Genomic DNA, 19,092 nt, shown 5'->3' on the forward strand with positions numbered 1-19,092 from the left:
TGTACTTATCAAATGTTTTGGATGAGCGCTCTGTTTTTTTGTTTCTGTTCCTCTCTCTCTGTCTCTGTAGCTGTCACGCTGGTATAAAGGAGTGGGAGACAGGCGCAGGAATACATAATGGCTTTTTTAATATACCCAAAACAAGCACATATACAAAACACTGAGATGTACCCATACAAAAGAGCGAGGGTAAACCTCGTAGAACGACACAGGCCGAGACCCGTAATGCACAAAACACGCAGCACAAAAGCTGAAACAACTCACACGGCCAACAGACAATGGAACAATAACCGACAAGCACAATGGGGAACAGAGGGCACATATATAACATACTAATCAGGGGAAACGGGAACCAGGTGTGCGTAATCAGTCAAGACAGACCGGGGTTGGTGGTAATGATCCAGTTCAGTGAAGCCTAAATGGACGGTGATGTTGACCTCCGGAACTGGTGAACAGAATGAGCAGCAGTACCTGGGATCCGTGACAGTAGCTTCCGGGTATGGTGGAATAAGGACCCGAGCTACGGCAATCGGCTGGCTTCTCAGTACTGTTCTGAATTGCGTGTTCATGTGAAGGGACTTATTGGAAGACACCATGTCAGTAGTGATGGGGTTGTGTATATGTATTATATATTGTGCTATATTGTATTATGATAAACTGATTGCAACGGTTCAATGAAGACAATTCATGATATGTTAAGCTGAGTGGAAAATATACGCTTGTTTATAATTGCTTAATTAATTAATGAGTTTGTGCTGATGGGAGGGGCTTCCCCTACAAAAGGGGGGACCGTTTTTAGTGAGCTGTTGATGGGGCAGCACTGTTTAGCTGTCCCCATAATGTATACTTTTGTGGCAGCACTGTTTTCTTTCGGAATCATTATGTAAATACACACCCTTGTACAGAAGTGCTTTTGTGGCTCGGCCATCATTTTATTTGGTAGAGTTTAAGTTTAATATAGGCTTGAGTTTCAGTTAAGGTTTTTCAGTTTAGCCTTCTGGCCTACACTACGTGACACACTGTAATAATGATATTTGCCACATAACACACAACAGACTCAGTGCAAAAGAAAAGACACAACTCTAACCAAGCGCAGATCTCGCGCAGCTTGCAAGATTCTGGCGCATAGGCACAAAATCTGTAGTTAACCGACACTGGTGGATGAATGGTGGTGTATGTGCATGTGACAATAAACATTGCCACACTACTTTTGGATTATAATTGGATTTTAAGGCTCATACTGTATGCATGTCCTGCTTAATATAATGTTTGTGTCATCATTGCAAATCAACTGCATTATACTTAAAAAACACTTCAACTTTAACCAGTAAAATATCTCTTTGGCTAGCTTTTGCTACAGCCTTTGTCAATGAGCGTTAGTATTATAGCTAACAACTGCTGAATCCAAAATATTTATTTTGCAAAGATCACAACCAAATATAATCTTTCACTGTTCAAGCAATAATCAAAACATAATTGTAAGTGTATGAGAACCCAACATTTTATTTTGTTAAGAAGTAATAAAAACGTAAATCTAGGTTATGTTCAATGGGTGCAGATGGCGATGGCTTTCTTACTGCTGCCAATAGTCGCGCGAATCTGTGCATGATGTCAAGTGTGTTGTGTACTGGAAAAGGGCATGAAAGGTGGCAGGTAGCCTAGCGGTTAGGACCGTTGGGCCACTAAGTGAGAGGTTGCTGGTTTGAATCCCCGAGCTGACTAGGTGAAAAGTCTGTTGAGGTGCCCTTGAGCAAAGCACTTGACCTTAATTTAACCTGTAAGTCGCTCTGGGTAAGAGGATCTGCTAAATGACAAATGTAACTTACTTAAATATCATTTGATTCAAATATGAACAGATTGATACATCTGTATAATGAATTGAAAGACAATTACACATAATATCACTCTTAATTACCAATATTATATGGAATCCGCATATTAATTCAATGAATAGGCTAAACTCATTTCCTAATGCAAGATATGTAGCCTATGTAGATTTGTCTCTTCACTTTACTTATTTATATATATAAAGACGCTTTCACAAAAGTTAGTGATATATGTTTGTCTTGTCATGTTCATTTCAGGCTTTGCAATGTTTTAACAACTAGAATACATAGAAGGACACATTGCATGTAAGCACATAGAAAACCAAGAGTGTAACATTTAGACTAAAGAAAAAGGGCATATGAGCCTCCACACACACAACACCTAGTCTATTTGAAGAATATATGATAGGTCAATACATAAGTTTCTGTTGCCAGCTGCTGCCAATCAATCCATCTGGGTGAACTCTTCACTCTGGAAAACAAACCAATGTTACAGAATTAATATTCTACTACACATAGTATCACACACTAGGACTTCCATGATGTAGAACTGAGGTACATAGATCAAAGACCCCCTCAAAGGTCAAGATATGCTACTTCATTATATCCTGTGGCCACAGGATGAAATTCACTAAACAGAAAATAAATAATTGTTGTCTATGAGCCAATTAATGCACAGTATAGTCACGAAGACCCTCCGCCTCAGACCTGGTGTTTGAAAATAATTACAGATTGTTCCTGTAATTAAAAAATTATGACGGGACTGTGAGATACTACCTCTGACTGTGAGCTTGGTGGAGCACTCTGCCCTACCCAAGGGACTGTCTGCGATGACACTGTAGTCGCCGCTGTCCTTGGGTCCGATCTTCAATATGAGCATTGTGCAGACCCCACACACGTTGGTGATAAGGTAGTTGGTGTTGGTGTTGAGGCTGACGTTGTTGTGGTACCATGTAACATGGGGTTTTGGATCCCCTCGTACAGCACAGCTCATGTAGCACTCGTAGCCTGGTGGAGCGGTGCGGATTTTCAATCGGAGTAAAAACGATGGTGGACACTGGAGGTCCAAGCCCTTTACGTCTGGCATGTCCAGTATGAACTTTTCTGAGTTACAGGAGAAAAGAGAGAAAGATTACCTCGCAACTAATACTGTTTTGTATACAGGCAACATTTCAAACTTACAGTATTCTCTGTGATGTGGCCTATGCTAAAAGTTTTACGATTCAATGATCTTTCATTCAACAAATGCAAGGAGGCTAGTTGCTGTCGCCACAAACCTTTTCTCCTTGTGGTTCCCCATGTAGGGGACACAGCAGGTTCTGAGAGGCCCATGTCATTCTTAGCAAACACCCTGAAGTTATACTCTCTGCCGGGTAGAATGTTGATAACTGTGAACTTATGGTTGAAGAGGCTGTCAGCGACCATCCTCCAGGTGCGCTTGACAGAGTCACGTTTGTACACAATGTAGTGCAGCCTGTCATCCTTCTTCTCATCTGGGGAGGGAGTCCAGGTCACAGTCACTGTTCCAGGAACATTCTGTTCCAACTCCACCGGGCCAGGAGGCTTGGGATCATCTGGAACCAGGTCAGAAAGACATGGTCATCTGATTCGAAGCTGAACTTACCTCCAGTAACTGCATTAATACTGGCATTAAAAACTTCACTTACGATTCTCATCTACCGATGCCATAAGATTATAGTTGAAATTATAAAAAACATATAGGCAAAATGATTAACATTCACCTGTAACTCTGATCTCGACACTGAAGGTCTCCTGACCGACCATGTTCTTGACAATGATGGTAAAGATGCCCGTATCAGAGCGCTCTGACGTGGGGATCAGAAGCTGTGAACCTCTGTCAGAGTTGGTTATGGTGACACGTTTGGACACAGGAACGCAGTCCTTCAACCAATAGATATCTGGCAAAGGAGAGGCCTGTGGACCATGTGAAACCATGTAAACACAGAGAACTTGGTGACACAAGCAGCATACAGCAGTAGTCATTACAGTGAAAGCGTTTATCTTTTTACAGTCGATTTTGTTGGCTGAAAGCTGCATTTGCTTCCCTTTACCTCAAAGTTGATGTTGAACCGTACAGTATTCCCCTTTCTCACAACCATGAAGCTCTTTGTTTTTCCTGTAAATTGTGGCCTCACTTGCAGGGTAAAGAAAATTCAAGTATCGGTCAGATTACATTTTTTATTGAATATCAAATTACATTTCAGGGATACAGTCGACTTATATACAATATTCACTATTGAACATCACAATAGTGATTTAAATTAGTTGCTATTCCTTACCAGGAGGAGGCATGGCGATGATGTAATTATCAAAGCCTTGGGGCTCGCCCTCGCCTCCATCGTTTGTGGCGATCACTCTCACCCAGTACATTCCCATTGCCTTCAGGCCAATCACATTGAAGGAGGTGGGGATGATGGGGTTGATGTTACAGCGAGTCCACTCTGGGCTCTCATTTGGTCTGATCTCCACAAAGTAGCCTTTGGCCTCATCCTCCACCCCTTCCACCTCCTTTGGTTTAGTCCAAGCCAGAGAAAACGTGGTGTAACTGGAATCTGTTAGCTTTAGGTCTATGACTTTACCAGGGGGTTCTGGAATTACAGCAATGTGATACAGTAGTTAGTATTTTAGTTGACATGTGCAATATTACGTTGGAACCAGCCTGATCATTGCGTTCACTATTCTATTTCAGGGTGAAGACAGCGATCAGCCTAGTTCTGCCAGGCTATTGTTGTAACTGATAGTTCTAATATTTCAAAAACATAAATGGTTTTGATGACCATGACTTACTTTTGGGATCTCTGGCAAAGACTATAACAGAGGGAGGACTGGGCTCGCCGACACCAGAGATGTTAATAGCTGACACTCGAAATTCATAAGCTGCTCCCTCAATAACATCTTTCAATGCAAACGTTGTGTCTGAGAGAAAATAAAAAAGTTCAGAGTATCATTATGCCAGAGCATACTTACAAAGTCTTACACATAAAAGTAAAGTGTGATGAGTCGCGGTTGCAAGTTATATATTTTTACGAAAGGTTCTTGTTGTACACTTCCAGGTAAATTAACACATTTGTAGATATATTTCCTTGAGCCATTGCCTATGAGGAGGCCGCACCTTTGATAGGCCCATCTAGGTTCGCAGGGCTCCAAAAGTTGCTTCCCTTCTTGCGTCTCTCAAGGTTGTAAGCCCAAATTTCAGTTTCTCCAGTGTTGATAGGGGGAGACCAAGCCAGGTTGATGCAGTCCTTGAAGGCACTGACCACTTTGGGTGCCGAAGGGGGTCCTGGGTAACCTGAGAGAATAACTTGTTATTCTGCTTTCCATTACCATGCATATAGTGCCAAATCTAATCACAGTGGAGAATTCTTCCTAGAAATGACAGAATCTGTATGTAAAGTCGGTATAACAAAAAGATGTTCTGTGTAGAATAAGAGAACGATCCAGCTGGATGTAATGTCAGGCAGAACACTCTCTTCATGTAAAAATACTGATTTGCTTTGTTTCGATAAAAATAATAGGACTTCACAAACAACAAAAACAAAACGCCCTCTGAATGTATAAAACATTAGGAACACCTGCTCTTTCCATGACATAGACTGACCAGGTGAATCAAGGTGAAAACAATGATACCTTATTGATGTCACCTGTTAAATCAACTTCAGTCAGTGTAGATGAAGGGGTGGACACAGGTTAAAGAAAGCGTTTTAAGCCTTGACGCAATTGAGACATGGATTGTGTATGTATTAAGATGGCGCCGACGGAGAAGGGCAATATCTCACGCTTTCCAACCCAACTTTGCTATTTAGTGACTTGTATTGTGTTTATCTTAAAACATTTTTTTACAGAAAGTTCATACTATTATCATGTGACCACCAAGCACTTCTGGACATCAGATCGACAGTTACAACCCTTGATTTCGACTTCAAATACGACTTTAACACGGGAGACGAGGTGGAGCCCTGGTGTAATTGAGGCGTAGAGTAATCCAAATGTTGCTCCCCTCCATTTTATTGGCAAATGTCCATTCACTCGAGAATAAGATTAGTTTGAGATTTTCCTACCATAGAGACTTGAAAAAAAGTCCTGTACTCCCAGTTCACCCACGATTGCAAGGCTGCGTACGACTCTAACACCATCATCAGCTTGCTGACGACACGACAGTGGTAGGCCTGATCACCGACAGCAATGACTCAGCCTACAGGGAGGAGGTCGGAGATGTAGCAGTGTGGTGCCAGGACAACAACCTCTCCCTCACCATCAGTAAGACCAAGGAGCTGATCATGGACTATAGGAGAAAGAGGGTAAAGCACACCCCCATCTACGTCAACGGGGCTGTTGTGGAGCGGGTCGAGAGCTTTAAGTTCCTTGGTGTCCACTTCACTAAGGACTTAACATGGTCCACACACACCTGGATGCCTAGTCACTTTATCATTCCTTCATGTACATATCTACCTCAAGTACCTCGTACCTCTGCACATTGATCTGGTACTAGTACTCCGTGTATATAGCTTCATTTTAGTGTATTTTGTTTTATTCCTCGTGGTGATTACTTTTTTCTTTTTTTAACTCTGCATCATTGGGAAAGGTTCGTAAGCAAGTATTCCACTAAAGTCTACACCAGTTGTGTTCAGCGCATGTGATAAATACAATTTTATTTTATTTGGTAGTAGGTGCCAGGTGCACTGGTTAGAGTGTGTCAAGAACTGCACCACTGCTGTTTTTATCATGCTCAACAGTTTCCCGTGTGTATCAAGAATGGTCCACCACCCGAAGGTCATCCAGCCAACTTGACACAACTGTGGGAAGCATTGGAGTCAACATGGGCCAGCATCCCTGTGGAATGCTTTCGACACCTTGTAGAGTCCATGGCCTGACAAATTGAGGCTGTTCTGAGGGCAAAAGGGGGTGCAACCCAATATTAGGAAGGTGTTCCTAATGTTTTGTACACTCAGTGTAGACCTCGTCAGTGTACAAAACATTATTTAATAATGTGATCAACATAGGTTTTCCAAATTCAGTCAAATATTTTAGATTTTTGTTTAACTTTATAATATACCAAATCTGTAACTAGATAGTTCAGTCCTCCAAATAGTTATTGAGGGTGAATGAGGCTTTCCAATCTATACATTTTTTGCAGCAATTAGACCTTGATTGCACAACTTTCTCTAATATTGATCACCTATATTTACATTTCCCAACAGACATAACGTGGATGGATGGATATAAATTCCTAGACATAATGAAATGATAGCACATGCAGTATCCCAAAAGGGTGTCAGTTTATCACAGGACCCCAGCATATGTAATAGGGTTCCTTTGTGCTTTTTGCGTCTCCAACAGAGATATAACATTTCTGGGTGCAATACATGCATTCTGGCAGGAGTGTAGTAAGTCCTATGATTATCTTATTAAATTGTGGTAGTTTATGTCTTAAATTGTAGGAGCAGGTATGAGCATTTTCACATATCTCCTCATTTTCTTCCTAAAGATCTGTTTCACATTTTTTCCTTTTAGGTTCTGAACCATTAGGTAAAGTTTCAATCAACCCTTGATATAACTTGGCAATTCCTTAGGTTCATCCAGATTCTGTTGAAGCGATTCAATATCATTTTGGATTGTCTGTTTTTTCTTCAACGCCTTGGAACCGAAATAGTGAATATATTGTAAATCATAAGGTATTATATTTATGGCTTTGATACTCCTCCCTGCACAAGTATAGCCAGCTGTCCATTGTTTAAGGGAAGGCAGTTGTGCAGTCCAGTAATACATATTCATATGAGGTAGTCCAAGACCACCAGCTTTATAGGGTAATTGTAAAACAGTCAATTTGACTCTTGAGATCTTTCCATTCCAAATAAAGTTGGAGAGCCGGCAGTTTATTTTATTAAAAAAGTTGGATGGAATTGAAATGGGCAGGGTCTGGAATAAATACATCAACCTTGGTAATATATTCATTTTGATTATGTTGACCCTACTTAACATAGAGATAGGGAGAGATCTCAATCTCTGAACATTAATAGATAGGTTTGAATTCAAAGGAGAGTAATTGATTTCATAGGCCTCCTCCAGATTGCATGGAATCAGTACTCCAAGGTATTTCATTTGTCTTTGTCCATTTCCACTTACATTTACTTTCTTAGCTTGAGAAATTATGATTCACAATTCACTTTGAATCCTGATACAGCATTATGTATCCATCAATAGTAAAATAAATGACAGAGAATGTTCTGGTTCAGTTAAATAAAGTAAAATGTAATCTGCATACAATGAGATCGCATGTTGATCTCCACCAATCTCTATGCCCCGGATTAAGCCATGAGTTGTAATTATGATTCTAGAGTTTATGTGGCTAAAGAAAATAGACATCAGGCATCCCTGTCTTGTCCCTCTTGATAACTGAAATGATTGAGAGATCTGTCCTAAAATATATGGATTTTTAACAATACTTACACAATATGCCAGCCTGGATGTCCTCTGTCTCCAGCACATCACTGACTCCCTCCTCATTCTTGGCTCTGATGTGGTAACAGTATCTTTTCCCAGGCTTTACATTAGTATCCCTGTATTTAAGGGGGTCATTTGGGAGCTCCCCTACATTTGTCCATGTTTTGCTTCCCCCCACTTGCTGGCGCTCCAAAATGTAGTGTTTGACTGGACAGCCACCGTCATCCTTTGGGGGTTTCCATTTGAATTCAATGGCGGTTAGAGAAGTTTCCACAATTTCCACAGGTCTTTGTGGTGGAGTGGGTTTGTCTGTTGGGAGAAAACTATGAAAATGAAAACGTGGCCTAACAACAGAATGAGATGTTTGTGATATTCCACAAAAGGCTTCAAGCGAAATGTATGTCATCATTGAGGCATTTTGTAAAAATGTTCTGCATCGGACTTGCCAGGAATCTAATTTCATATCCTGCTTCCTAACTCACCAAGAACAATCAGTCTGGATGTGGCTTCCAATGTACCATAGTCATTTTTTATATTGATTTTGACCTCTCCACAGTTCTTCCTTTGACAATCGGTAAGACACAAGCCGGCTTTTATGTCAGTCTGTTCTATCTTGACATTGAGGCCTTCCAGGAGTTCCTCATCCTCCTTGATCCACTTTATCTTCATTGGGTCACCACCCGAAAAGGCCAATTTCCACTCAGCCGTTTCACATGCTCTCACAATGACCGGCTTAGAGAATTCTCTCAGAGAATCCATGTTGAATGTTGGTGGGTCTTAAATATGAAAGAAAAGAAAATTCTCTAATCAAGGGAACAACAGCCTTACTGAAGCTTTTCATAACCCTGGATGTAACCCACATACTGTAACTGTCCATTCTTACTCTGCACAGTGAGTGATCCCTCAGATATTCGACCATCCACCTCAAAGCGATAGACTCCTGCATCGTCTTTTTTACAGTTATCAATGACCAACTTGTGACAGGCTCCTTCTTTGATGATTTTCACCCTGTCATCAGGAGGTACCTGATCACAGAAAGAGAATATATTTAAATCTAATAGGGGAAAACAGACTCTTGTTTCTCAATCAGCAATAACATAATCTTTGCTAATGGGTACTTTTTCCCTTTGATGACGGTTTTGACAGGATGAATAAAGGTTTTATTTATACCATTATGAGGTGGAGGATTTCCTAGTCCAACATTAATACACCTGATCCAATTAATTAACTAATCATCAAGCTATTGTTCTGAATCAAATATTATCGGGCTGGAGCAAAAGGTTGCTGAATACTTTATTTGTGTCATTGAAGAATACAGCACTCACCTGAAATCCGTCTTTATACCAGACCCCCTTACAGTTCGGACTGCTCAGTTTGCAGGACAGCTCTGCTGGTGTGCAGATTTTAACTTGGACATCAGCCACTCCCAAAATGAATTGAACAGCTGGATCTATAAATAAGTAAAGACAGCCAAAATTGTCATGCACAAAGACTGTGTGTGTATATATAGTCACTATTGTCATTGTACAACATTATCATAATGACTATAGATGAACAAGTTATAGAATATATATTTACTGTGTCTTATAAATGACAGAACAACAAAATGTTACATACCAAGTTAGGTGATGAATTGTTATCCATGTCCATAACAGCAATTGTCACAGGGTTGGAGGGGGGGGGGTGTAAAGTAGAATGAACACAGATGTATAACAGGTGATAAACATTTGTCTATGATAGTTTTACAATTTTATCCAACAAAAACATAACACCGTCATAAAAGAGACATAACATCAGAGGTCATCTTGTGTCACTGAATGTCAGGTGACAAGGCAGTGTCATTTCCCACCTATTGGAAACAGTTTGGTGTAATGACATGTTAATATAACAGTCTATGTTACTTACGCTGAACAGTGAGTGTGGCCTCTGATATACGACCATCCACCTCAAAGCGATAGACTGCTCCATCATCTTTTCGACAGCAATCAATGACAAGCTTGTGACAGGCTCCATCTGTGATGATTTTCACCCTGTCATCAGGAGTTACCTGATCACAGAAGTAGGGATTGAAACAGCAGACTGAAAAGAGATTCTTGTTTGTCGTTCATCTGTCACACAATCTTTCCTAATGGTTACTTTCACTTCCATGACTGAAATACACTGAACAACAATATAAACGCAACATGCAACAATTTCAAAGATCAACAGTTCATATAAGGAAATTAATTAGGCCCTAATCTAAGGATTTCACATGACTGGGAATACAGATATGCATCTGTTGGTCACAGATAACTTGGGGAAGAAAAGGTACGGATGTGGATTAGATCTGGATTTGCCTCATGCAGCGTGACACATCTCCTTGCATAGAGTTGATCAGGCTGTTGATTGTGGCCTGTGGAATGTTGTCCCACTCCTCTTCAATGGCTTTGCAAAGTTGCAGGATATTGTCGGGAACTGGAACACGCTGTCATACACGTCAATCCAATTTGTGCACAACATTTGAGAGGAATAAGCTTTTTGTGTGTATGGAACATTTCTGGGATCTTTTATTTTAGCTCATGAAACATGGGACCAACACTTTACAGCTTGCGTTTATATTTTTGTTCTGTGTAGTTCTGTTTATCCTGTCAGGATTTCACTTAAACTCATTGAATGTTGATCGCCCCACCATCTGACAATAACTATTGTCTATATACAGTACGCTTAAAGAGGACGTATAAAGAGGATGTGATGAAAAAAAAGAAATCCCTGTTGAAAACGGCCTATCGCCTATTGTAACGATCGTCGTGCAGGAAGGAAGAAGTGGACCAAGGCGCAGCTGGGAGCGAACTCATGTTATTTATTACAGACTGAAATAACACGGTCAAAACAGAGAATAAACGTATCGCTACTGCTCCAACAAAAAGAGACAACAACCCACAATCATCGTGGGGGGAAAAGGAACTTAAATATGATTCCCCAATCAGAGGCAACTAGCGACAGCTGTCTCTGATTGGGAATCTACAGAACCCAACATAGAAATACGCCCCAAAGCAAGGCTATACCAAAACATAGAAAATAAACTATAGAAATGCCACACCCTGACCAAAATAGAAGAGTTAACCTGGTCAGGGCGTGACACCTATGTGGCATCGGTATTAGTCATATACGTAATTTATAGTCCCAAAATTCACTAACAGCTTTAAAACTGATCATTTAAAAAGAAAGTCAATATTTTCAAAATTATGAAGTCTGAGATTAGGAGTACCTGTGAAGTCTCTGCTTTCCTTGATATATTTGAAGGTTGGGTTTTGATTTCATGTAATGCCCACTAAGATGGTGTTTGTTCATGAATTCTCTCTCGGAGCGCACACAAGTCGCTCCAGCTGAAGGGTAGCGTTCGGATCTCACAATATCAGTCAAGCATCAAAGCTAATTGGCTAAAATTAGCTAGCTGAGAGAAGTTTTTTTTGCTTACTGAAACCTGTCATAACAACCGGGTGTAGGCTAGGCTGGTTTTAAAATCATCAATTATTCTTCTCTCTTGGACTCTCAAACCAGAGTGTTAATATTGGAGTAGATTGTCAGAGTGAATTTACAAACTCAGACACATGCAAGAAACACCCACATCAAACACAAATCTAGACTTCGAAGCATTTTTTTGCGAGGAGGAGGAAAACTGAGGCAAAATCAGCCACTACAGTCCCTCTTTAATGCAGAGTTCTTCAACCCTGATGTGGAGCAAAATCCTGTACACCTTGTGGTTCTCCTGGACCAAGGATGAGTGGCACAGTGGTCTAAGGTACTGCATCTCCATGCTAGAGGCATCACTACAGACCCTGGTTTGATTCCAGGCTGTATCACAACCGGCAGTGAGTGGGCGGCGTACAATTGGCCCAGCGTCGTCTGGGTTTGGCCGGGGTAGGCCGTCATTATAAATAAGAATTTGTTCTTAACTGACTTGCCTAGTTAAAAAAAGGTTAAATAAAAAAATTATGAAGAACACTATTTGTTTGATTGAAGAATAATGTACTGACCTGTTTTCCATGTTTATACCAGACCCCGTCAATGTTCAGACAGCTCACTTCGCAGAGTAGCTCTGCTGTTGCATCAAGCTTAACGTCGACGTCAGACAGTCCAATGCTGAATTGAGCACCTAGATCTAAAAATAAGTAAAGACAACAGTAACCATCATAGTTTAGTATAATCTCAAAGTGGGTAATGCATCACCACTTTCCTTATAATATTAGCTGTAAATTGTCATACAGATGTAGGATCTTAATTTTAACCATTTCGCTACAGCAGAAAAATATTCCTGCAGCAAAAGGAAATGTCAATAACTACAGTTGAAGTCGGAAGTTTACATACACTAAGGTTGGAGTCATTAAAACTAGTTTTTCAACCACTCCACACGTTTCTTGTTAACAAACTATAGTTTTGGCAAGTCGGTTAGGACATCTACTTTGCGCATGACACAAGTCATTTTTCCAACAATTGTTTACAGACAGATTATTTCACATATAATTCACTGTATCACAATTCCAGTGGGTCAGAAGTTTACATACACTAAGTTGACTGTGCCTTTAAACAGCTTGGAAAATTCCAGAAAATGATGTCATGGCTTCAGAAGCTTCTGATAGGCTAACTGACATAATTTGAGTCAATTGGAGGTGTACGTGTCAATAGCTCCCTAGGAGAGGTGGGTGTGAAGTCAGGTGCAGGAGAGTAATAATATAGAAAAGGCGTTTATTAAAGAGTCCATCCATAGAACAGCACAGGACCACAACAGCAGCCCACTAAAATAATCCGGAACACAGTCCAGAAAATACACCTGTCTAACAGAACAAAATAAAATGCAACCCAAACCAACGACAGATACACAAACAATCCCGCACGAAACCGAACTGGTAGGGCGAGATTAAATACCCCACTAATTAACCTAAACAAGACACAGGTGAAACACAAGACAGACAAAACCAAACGAAAAGGAATAGGGATCGGTGGCAGCTAGTAGACCGGCGACGACAACCGCTGAGCGCCGCCCGAACAGGGAGAGGAGCCACCTTCGGTGGAAGTCGTGACAGTACCTGTGGATGTATTTCAAGGCCTACCTTCAAACTCAGTGCCTCTTTGCTTGACATCATGGGAAAATCAAAAGATATTAGCCAAGACCTCAGAAAAAGAATTGGAGACCTCCACAAGTCTGGTTCATCCTTAGGAGCAATTTCCAAATGCCTAAAGGTACCACGTTCATCTGAACAAACAATAGTACGCACGTATAAACACCATGGGAACACGCAGGCGTCACACAGCTCAGAAAGGAGACACGTTCTGTCTCCTAGAGATTAACGTACTTTGGTGCAAAAAGTGCAAATAAATCCCAGAACAACAGCAAAGGACCTTGTGAAGATGCTGGAGGAAACAGGTACAAAAGTATCTATATCCACACTAAAAACGAGTCCTATATCAACATAAGCTAAAAGGCCGCTCAGCAAGGAAGAAGCCACTGCTCCAAAACCGCCATAAAAAGCCAGACTACGGTTTGCAACTGCATATGGGGACAAAGGTCGTACTTTTTGGAGAAATGTCCTCTGGTATGATGAAACAAAAATAGAACTGTTTGGCCATAATGACCATCATTAAGTTTGGAGGACAAAAGGGGATGCTTGCAAGCCGACGAACACCATCCCAACTGTGAAGCACGGGGGTGGCAGCATCATGTTGTGGGGGTGCTTTGCTGCAGGAGGGACTGGTGCACTTCACAAAATAGATGGCATCATGAGGCAGGGAAATTATGTGGATATATTGAAGCAACATCGCAAGACATCAGTCAGGAAGTTAAAGCTTGGTCGAAAATGGGTCTTCCAAATGGACGATGACCCCAAGTATACGTCCAAAGTTGTGGCAAAATGGCTTAAACCACTTAACGCACGGATCCCGCTAGCCAAATTCAAATTACAAAATTGTTATATTAAACATTCATGAACAGACAAGTGTCTTACATAATTTAAAAGCTTAACTTCTTCTAAATCCAACCGTGTTGTCAGATTTCAAAAAGGCTTTATGGCGAAAGCAGACCATGCGATTATCTGAGGACAGCGCCCCGCATACACCAGCATTAAAAACATTTTCCAAACCAGCAGAGGCGTCACAAAAATCAGAAATAGCGATAAAATAAACCACTTACCTTTGAAGATCTTCCTCTGTTTGCAATCCCAAGGGTCCCAGCTACACAACAAATGGTTGTTTTGTTCAATAAAGTCCTTCTTTATCTCCCAAAAAAGGCAGTTTAGTTGGCGCGTTTAATTCAGTAATCCACCCGTTCCACTCATTCAACATGCAGACAAAGGAATCCCAAAAGTTACCGGTAAACTTTGTCCAAACAAGCCAAACAACATTTCTAATCAATCCTCAGGTACCCTAATATGTAAATAAACGATACAATTTAAGACAGAATGTAGTATGTTCAATACCGGAGATAAATAACGAAGTGCGCACCCTCATTCACGAGCCCCACAAGACTAAAGTCCTAACGAGGGACACCTTGAAAGACTACAAATACTTGCTAATTTTTCAAAAAACAAGCCTGAAACCCTTTCTAAAGACTGTTGACATCTAGTGGAAACCATAGGAACTGCAATCTAGGAGCTATTTATTTGTATATCCCATAGATATGGCCTGTGACCTCAAAAAAAAATGTCCGGATGGATTTTCCTCTGGTTTTTGCCTGCCATATCAGTTCTGTCATACTCACAGACATTATTTATATCCAATGCTACCAATTATATGCATATCCTAGCTTCTGGGCCTGAGTGACAGGCAGTTTACTTTGGGCACGTCATTTATCTGAACTTCCGAATACTGTCCCCTAGCCCTAAGAGGGAGCAACAAAGTCAAGGTATTGGAGTGGCCATCACAAAGCCCTGACCTCAATCCTATAGAAAATGTTTGGGCAGAACTGAAAAAGCATGTGTGAGCAAGGAGGCCTACAAACCTGACTCAGTTACACCAGCTCTGTCAGGAGCTGGTGTGGGAAGCTTGTGGAAGACTACCCCAAACGCTTGACCCAAGTTAACCAATTCAAAGACAATACTAACAAATACTAATTGAGTGCATGTAAACTTCTGACCCACCTGGAATGTGATGAAAGAAATAAAAGCTGAAATAAATCATTCTCTCCACTATTATTCTAACATTTCACATTCTTAAATAAAGTGGTCTTCCTAACTGACCTAAGACAGGGAATTTTTACTAGGATTGAATGTCAGGAATTGTGAAAAACTGAGTTTAAATGTATTTGACGAATGTGTATGTAATCTTCTGGCTTCAACTGTATGTGGATTATAATTAATGGACATTTTGTGTAGTGTTCAATACATTTTTCTCTAGGGCAAATCAAGTCTGAAATTTTTAAGTGGAAATTACAAACTTTAGAAGCTTTTTTTAAACCTTTGTATACAACTATTATCAGCTACAAAAGCAAACAAATTAAGATCTTACATATGTATGCACAAGACATATGCAATAGCAATGAACCAAAAATAAACAAGGTTACATATGATTATTGACAAGATAATGATGGGGACTATAGATTGTTTAGGAAGTTCACAGAATGGTGGTTTCAAATGTTATACCACATTGTAATTTGTCATAATGAATATAGACCAGCAAGTTATATAATTACTGTGTCTTATAAATTATGAAGAACAGCAGCAATGTAATGTTACATACCAAGTGAGGTGATGAATTGTTATCCATGTTCATAACAGCAATTGTCAGAGTTGGCAGAGTTGGCAGGGGAGAAAGTATATTGGAATGAACGAAGATGTACAGTATAACAGGTTAATCAACATACTTCACTATGATGTATCATTCAATTTCATGTACAGTATCTTAAAGTGCTCTAATCAAGGGAACATCAGCCTTAGAGATGCATTTCCGGATCCTGGATGTAACCCACATGCTGTAACCGTCCATTCTTACCCTGCACAGTGAGCGTTGCCTCGGATTTACGACCATCCACCTCAAAGTGATAGATTCCTGCATCGTCTTTTTTACAGTTATCAATGACCAGCTTGTGAAAGGCTCCTTCTTTGATGATTTTCACCCTGTCATCACGAGGTACCTGATTACAGAAATAGAGAACACATTAAATCTAACAGGAGAAAATGTAATCTAGTTTGTCATGTAGTTGTCAGATAATCTTTCCAAATAGTTACTTTTCACTTGAATGACTTCAATAGTTGCGTTTTTCCCACCATGATTGATCTTCACCAAGCTATTGTTTAGTTGAATCACATATGTTAGTATTGGGCTGCAGCAAAAGCCTGCACACCTTGTGGATCTCCTGGACCAAGGTTGAAATAAACACTGACTGTATTTTGGGGATTGAAGAATACTGCACTCACCTCTTTCCCGTCTTTATACCAGAACCCCTCAACATTCGGACTGCTTAGTGTCAAGGACAGCTCTGCTGTTTCATCAAATTTAACTTCGATATCAGAGAGTCCGTATCCAACAAATTGAGCACCTGGATCTATAAATAAATAAAGACAGCAGAAATCGTAATAATATAGTCTCTAAGTGGGTAATGCATCACAACTTTCTTTATAATCTTAGCCGTAAATTGTCATACAGATGTAGGATCTTAATTTGAACCATTTTGATTACAGCAGGAAAATATTCCTGCAGCAACAGGATAGTTTAGTAGAGTGTCAAAGTTTGTAATGCACCACAAATCTCTGCTGTAAATTGCAAACATATTGTATATGCTCTTACTGAATGGAACTAGATACACAAAGTAAAAGGGATAGTTCACTTAAATTACAAAATTACATATTGGTTGGCTTACTCTGTAAGAAGTCTATGGACAAGGTAAGTCAGCAACCATGCTTTGGTTTTGTTTACCTGGCCACTGTCTCCAAACTTTAAAACAATTTTGTCCAAAAACCAATGCAAGTCAATACAGTATCTCCAATGTTTTGTGTTCCATGTCCAAATCCTCTCAAAGTAACTTTATTGAGCTAAACAATCAATTTTAAGGTGATTTGGACATGACATGCAAAACATTCTAACATCAGAGATATTGCATTGCTTTTGTTTTTGGATATACAGAGCCTTCGGAAAGTATTCAGACCCATTGACTTTTTCCTCATTCTGTTTTACGTTACAGCCTTATTCTAAAATGGATTAAATAAATAAAAAATCTTCAGCAATCTACACACAATACCCAGGAATGATCAAGCAAAAACAGGTTTACTGAATTGTTTTCAAATTTATAAAAAATAAAAACAGAAATACCTTATGTACATAAGTATTCAGAACCTTCGCTATGAGACTCCAAATTGAGCTCAGTTGCATCCTGTTTCCGTTAATCATCCTTGAGATGTCTCTACAACTTGATTGGAGTCCACCTGTGGTAAATTCAATTGACTGGACGTGATTTGTAAAGGCACACAGCTGTCTATATAAGGTCCCATTGTTGACAGTGCAAGTCAGAGCAAAAACCAAGCCTTGAGGTCAAAGGAATTGTCTTTAGAGCTCCGAGACAGGATTGTGTTGAAGCACAGATGAAGGAAAGGGTGCCAAAAAAAATGCAGCATTGAAGGTCTCCAAGAAGACAGTGGCCTCCATCATTCTTAAATGGAAGAAGTTTGGAACCACCAAGACTATTCCCAGAGCTGGCCGCCCGGCCAAACTGAGCAACTGAGAAGGGCCTCGGCAATGGAGGTGACCAAGAACCCGATGGTCACTCTGACAGACCTCCAGAGTTCCCCTGTGGAGATGGGAGAACTTTCCAGAAGGACAATCATCTCTGCAGCACTCCACCAATCAGGCCTTTATGGTAGAGTGGCAAGACAGAAGCCACTCCTCAGTAAAAGGCACATTACAGCCCACTTGGAGTTTGCCAATAGGCACCTTAAGGACTCACACCATGAGAAACTTGATTCTCTGGTCTGATGGCCTGAATGCCAAGCGTCATGTCTGGAGGTAACCTGGCACCATCCCTACGGTGAAGCATGGTGATGGCAGCATCATGTGGTGGGGATTTCTTTCAGCGTCAGGGACTGGGAGACTTTTCAGGATCGTGGGAAAGATGAACAGAGCAACGAACAGAGAGATTCTTGATGAAAACCTACTCCAGAGCGCTTAGGACCTCAGACTGGGGCGAAGGTTCACCTTATAAAAGGAGAACACCCCTAAGCACACAGTCCAGACAATGCAAGGACAAGTCTCTGAATGTCCTTGAGTAGCCCAGCCAGAACCCGATCGAACCTCTATGGAGAGACCTGAAAGTAGCTGTGCAGTGACGGTCCCCATCCAACCTAACACAGCTTGAGAGGATGTGCAGAGAAGAATGGGAGAAACTCCCCAAATACAGGTGTGCGAAGCTCAGAGAGTCATACCCAAGAAGACTCGAGACTGTAATCGCTGCCAAAGGTGTTTCAACAAAGTACTGAGTAATGGGTCTGAATAGTTAAGTAAACGTGATTTTTCAGTGTTTTATTTTTTTATAAATGTGCAAAAAAATTCTAAAAACCAGTTTTTGCTTTTTCATTGTGGGGTATTGTGTGTGTATATTGATGAGTGGAAGAAAACAACATTTCAATCCATTTGTAATAAGGCTGTAATGTAGCAAAATGTGGAAAAAGTCAAGAGGTCTAAATACTTTCCAAACTTGCACTGTATTTACTGTGATTTATAAATTACAGAATAACACACATTTTTATCTTACATAGGCCTACCGTTAGAATACATTTTTATTGGTTGCAAAACAAATATGAATACATGAATAACAGGTGAATAAACACATGTATATAATGAT

At 40.4% G+C, this 19,092-nt stretch overlaps 1 protein-coding gene across 4 annotated transcripts in view; it reads right to left on the reverse strand.

Annotated features, from left to right (window-relative positions):
- Nucleotides 1-114: 114 nt before the first annotated feature.
- The window catches only part of LOC106566018 (immunoglobulin-like and fibronectin type III domain-containing protein 1), a 36,294-nt gene continuing 17,316 nt past the window's right edge, over nt 115-19,092 (reverse strand). For all 4 annotated transcript variants that reach the window (XM_014133800.2, XM_014133798.2, XM_014133803.2 and 1 more), the window contains 16 exons: nt 16,676-16,803; nt 16,251-16,392; nt 12,305-12,423; nt 10,194-10,335; nt 9,614-9,732; nt 9,172-9,313; nt 8,771-9,064; nt 8,295-8,597; nt 4,960-5,136; nt 4,635-4,763; nt 4,127-4,435; nt 3,899-3,981; nt 3,569-3,761; nt 3,104-3,400; nt 2,604-2,930; nt 115-2,298 (listed from right to left, as the gene is read on the reverse strand). In XM_014133800.2, coding sequence (XP_013989275.1) covers nt 2,294-2,298; nt 2,604-2,930; nt 3,104-3,400; nt 3,569-3,761; nt 3,899-3,981; nt 4,127-4,435; nt 4,635-4,763; nt 4,960-5,136; nt 8,295-8,597; nt 8,771-9,064; nt 9,172-9,313; nt 9,614-9,732; nt 10,194-10,335; nt 12,305-12,423; nt 16,251-16,392; nt 16,676-16,803 — 2,909 coding nt within the window. In that variant the 3' untranslated portion in view covers nt 115-2,293. The remainder of the gene's footprint in view (nt 2,299-2,603; nt 2,931-3,103; nt 3,401-3,568; nt 3,762-3,898; nt 3,982-4,126; nt 4,436-4,634; nt 4,764-4,959; nt 5,137-8,294; nt 8,598-8,770; nt 9,065-9,171; nt 9,314-9,613; nt 9,733-10,193; nt 10,336-12,304; nt 12,424-16,250; nt 16,393-16,675; nt 16,804-19,092) is intronic.

The sequence above is a fragment of the Salmo salar genome, chromosome ssa12 (genome assembly GCF_905237065.1).
Source record: "Salmo salar chromosome ssa12, Ssal_v3.1, whole genome shotgun sequence".
Classification (NCBI taxonomy): Eukaryota; Metazoa; Chordata; class Actinopteri; order Salmoniformes; family Salmonidae; genus Salmo; species Salmo salar.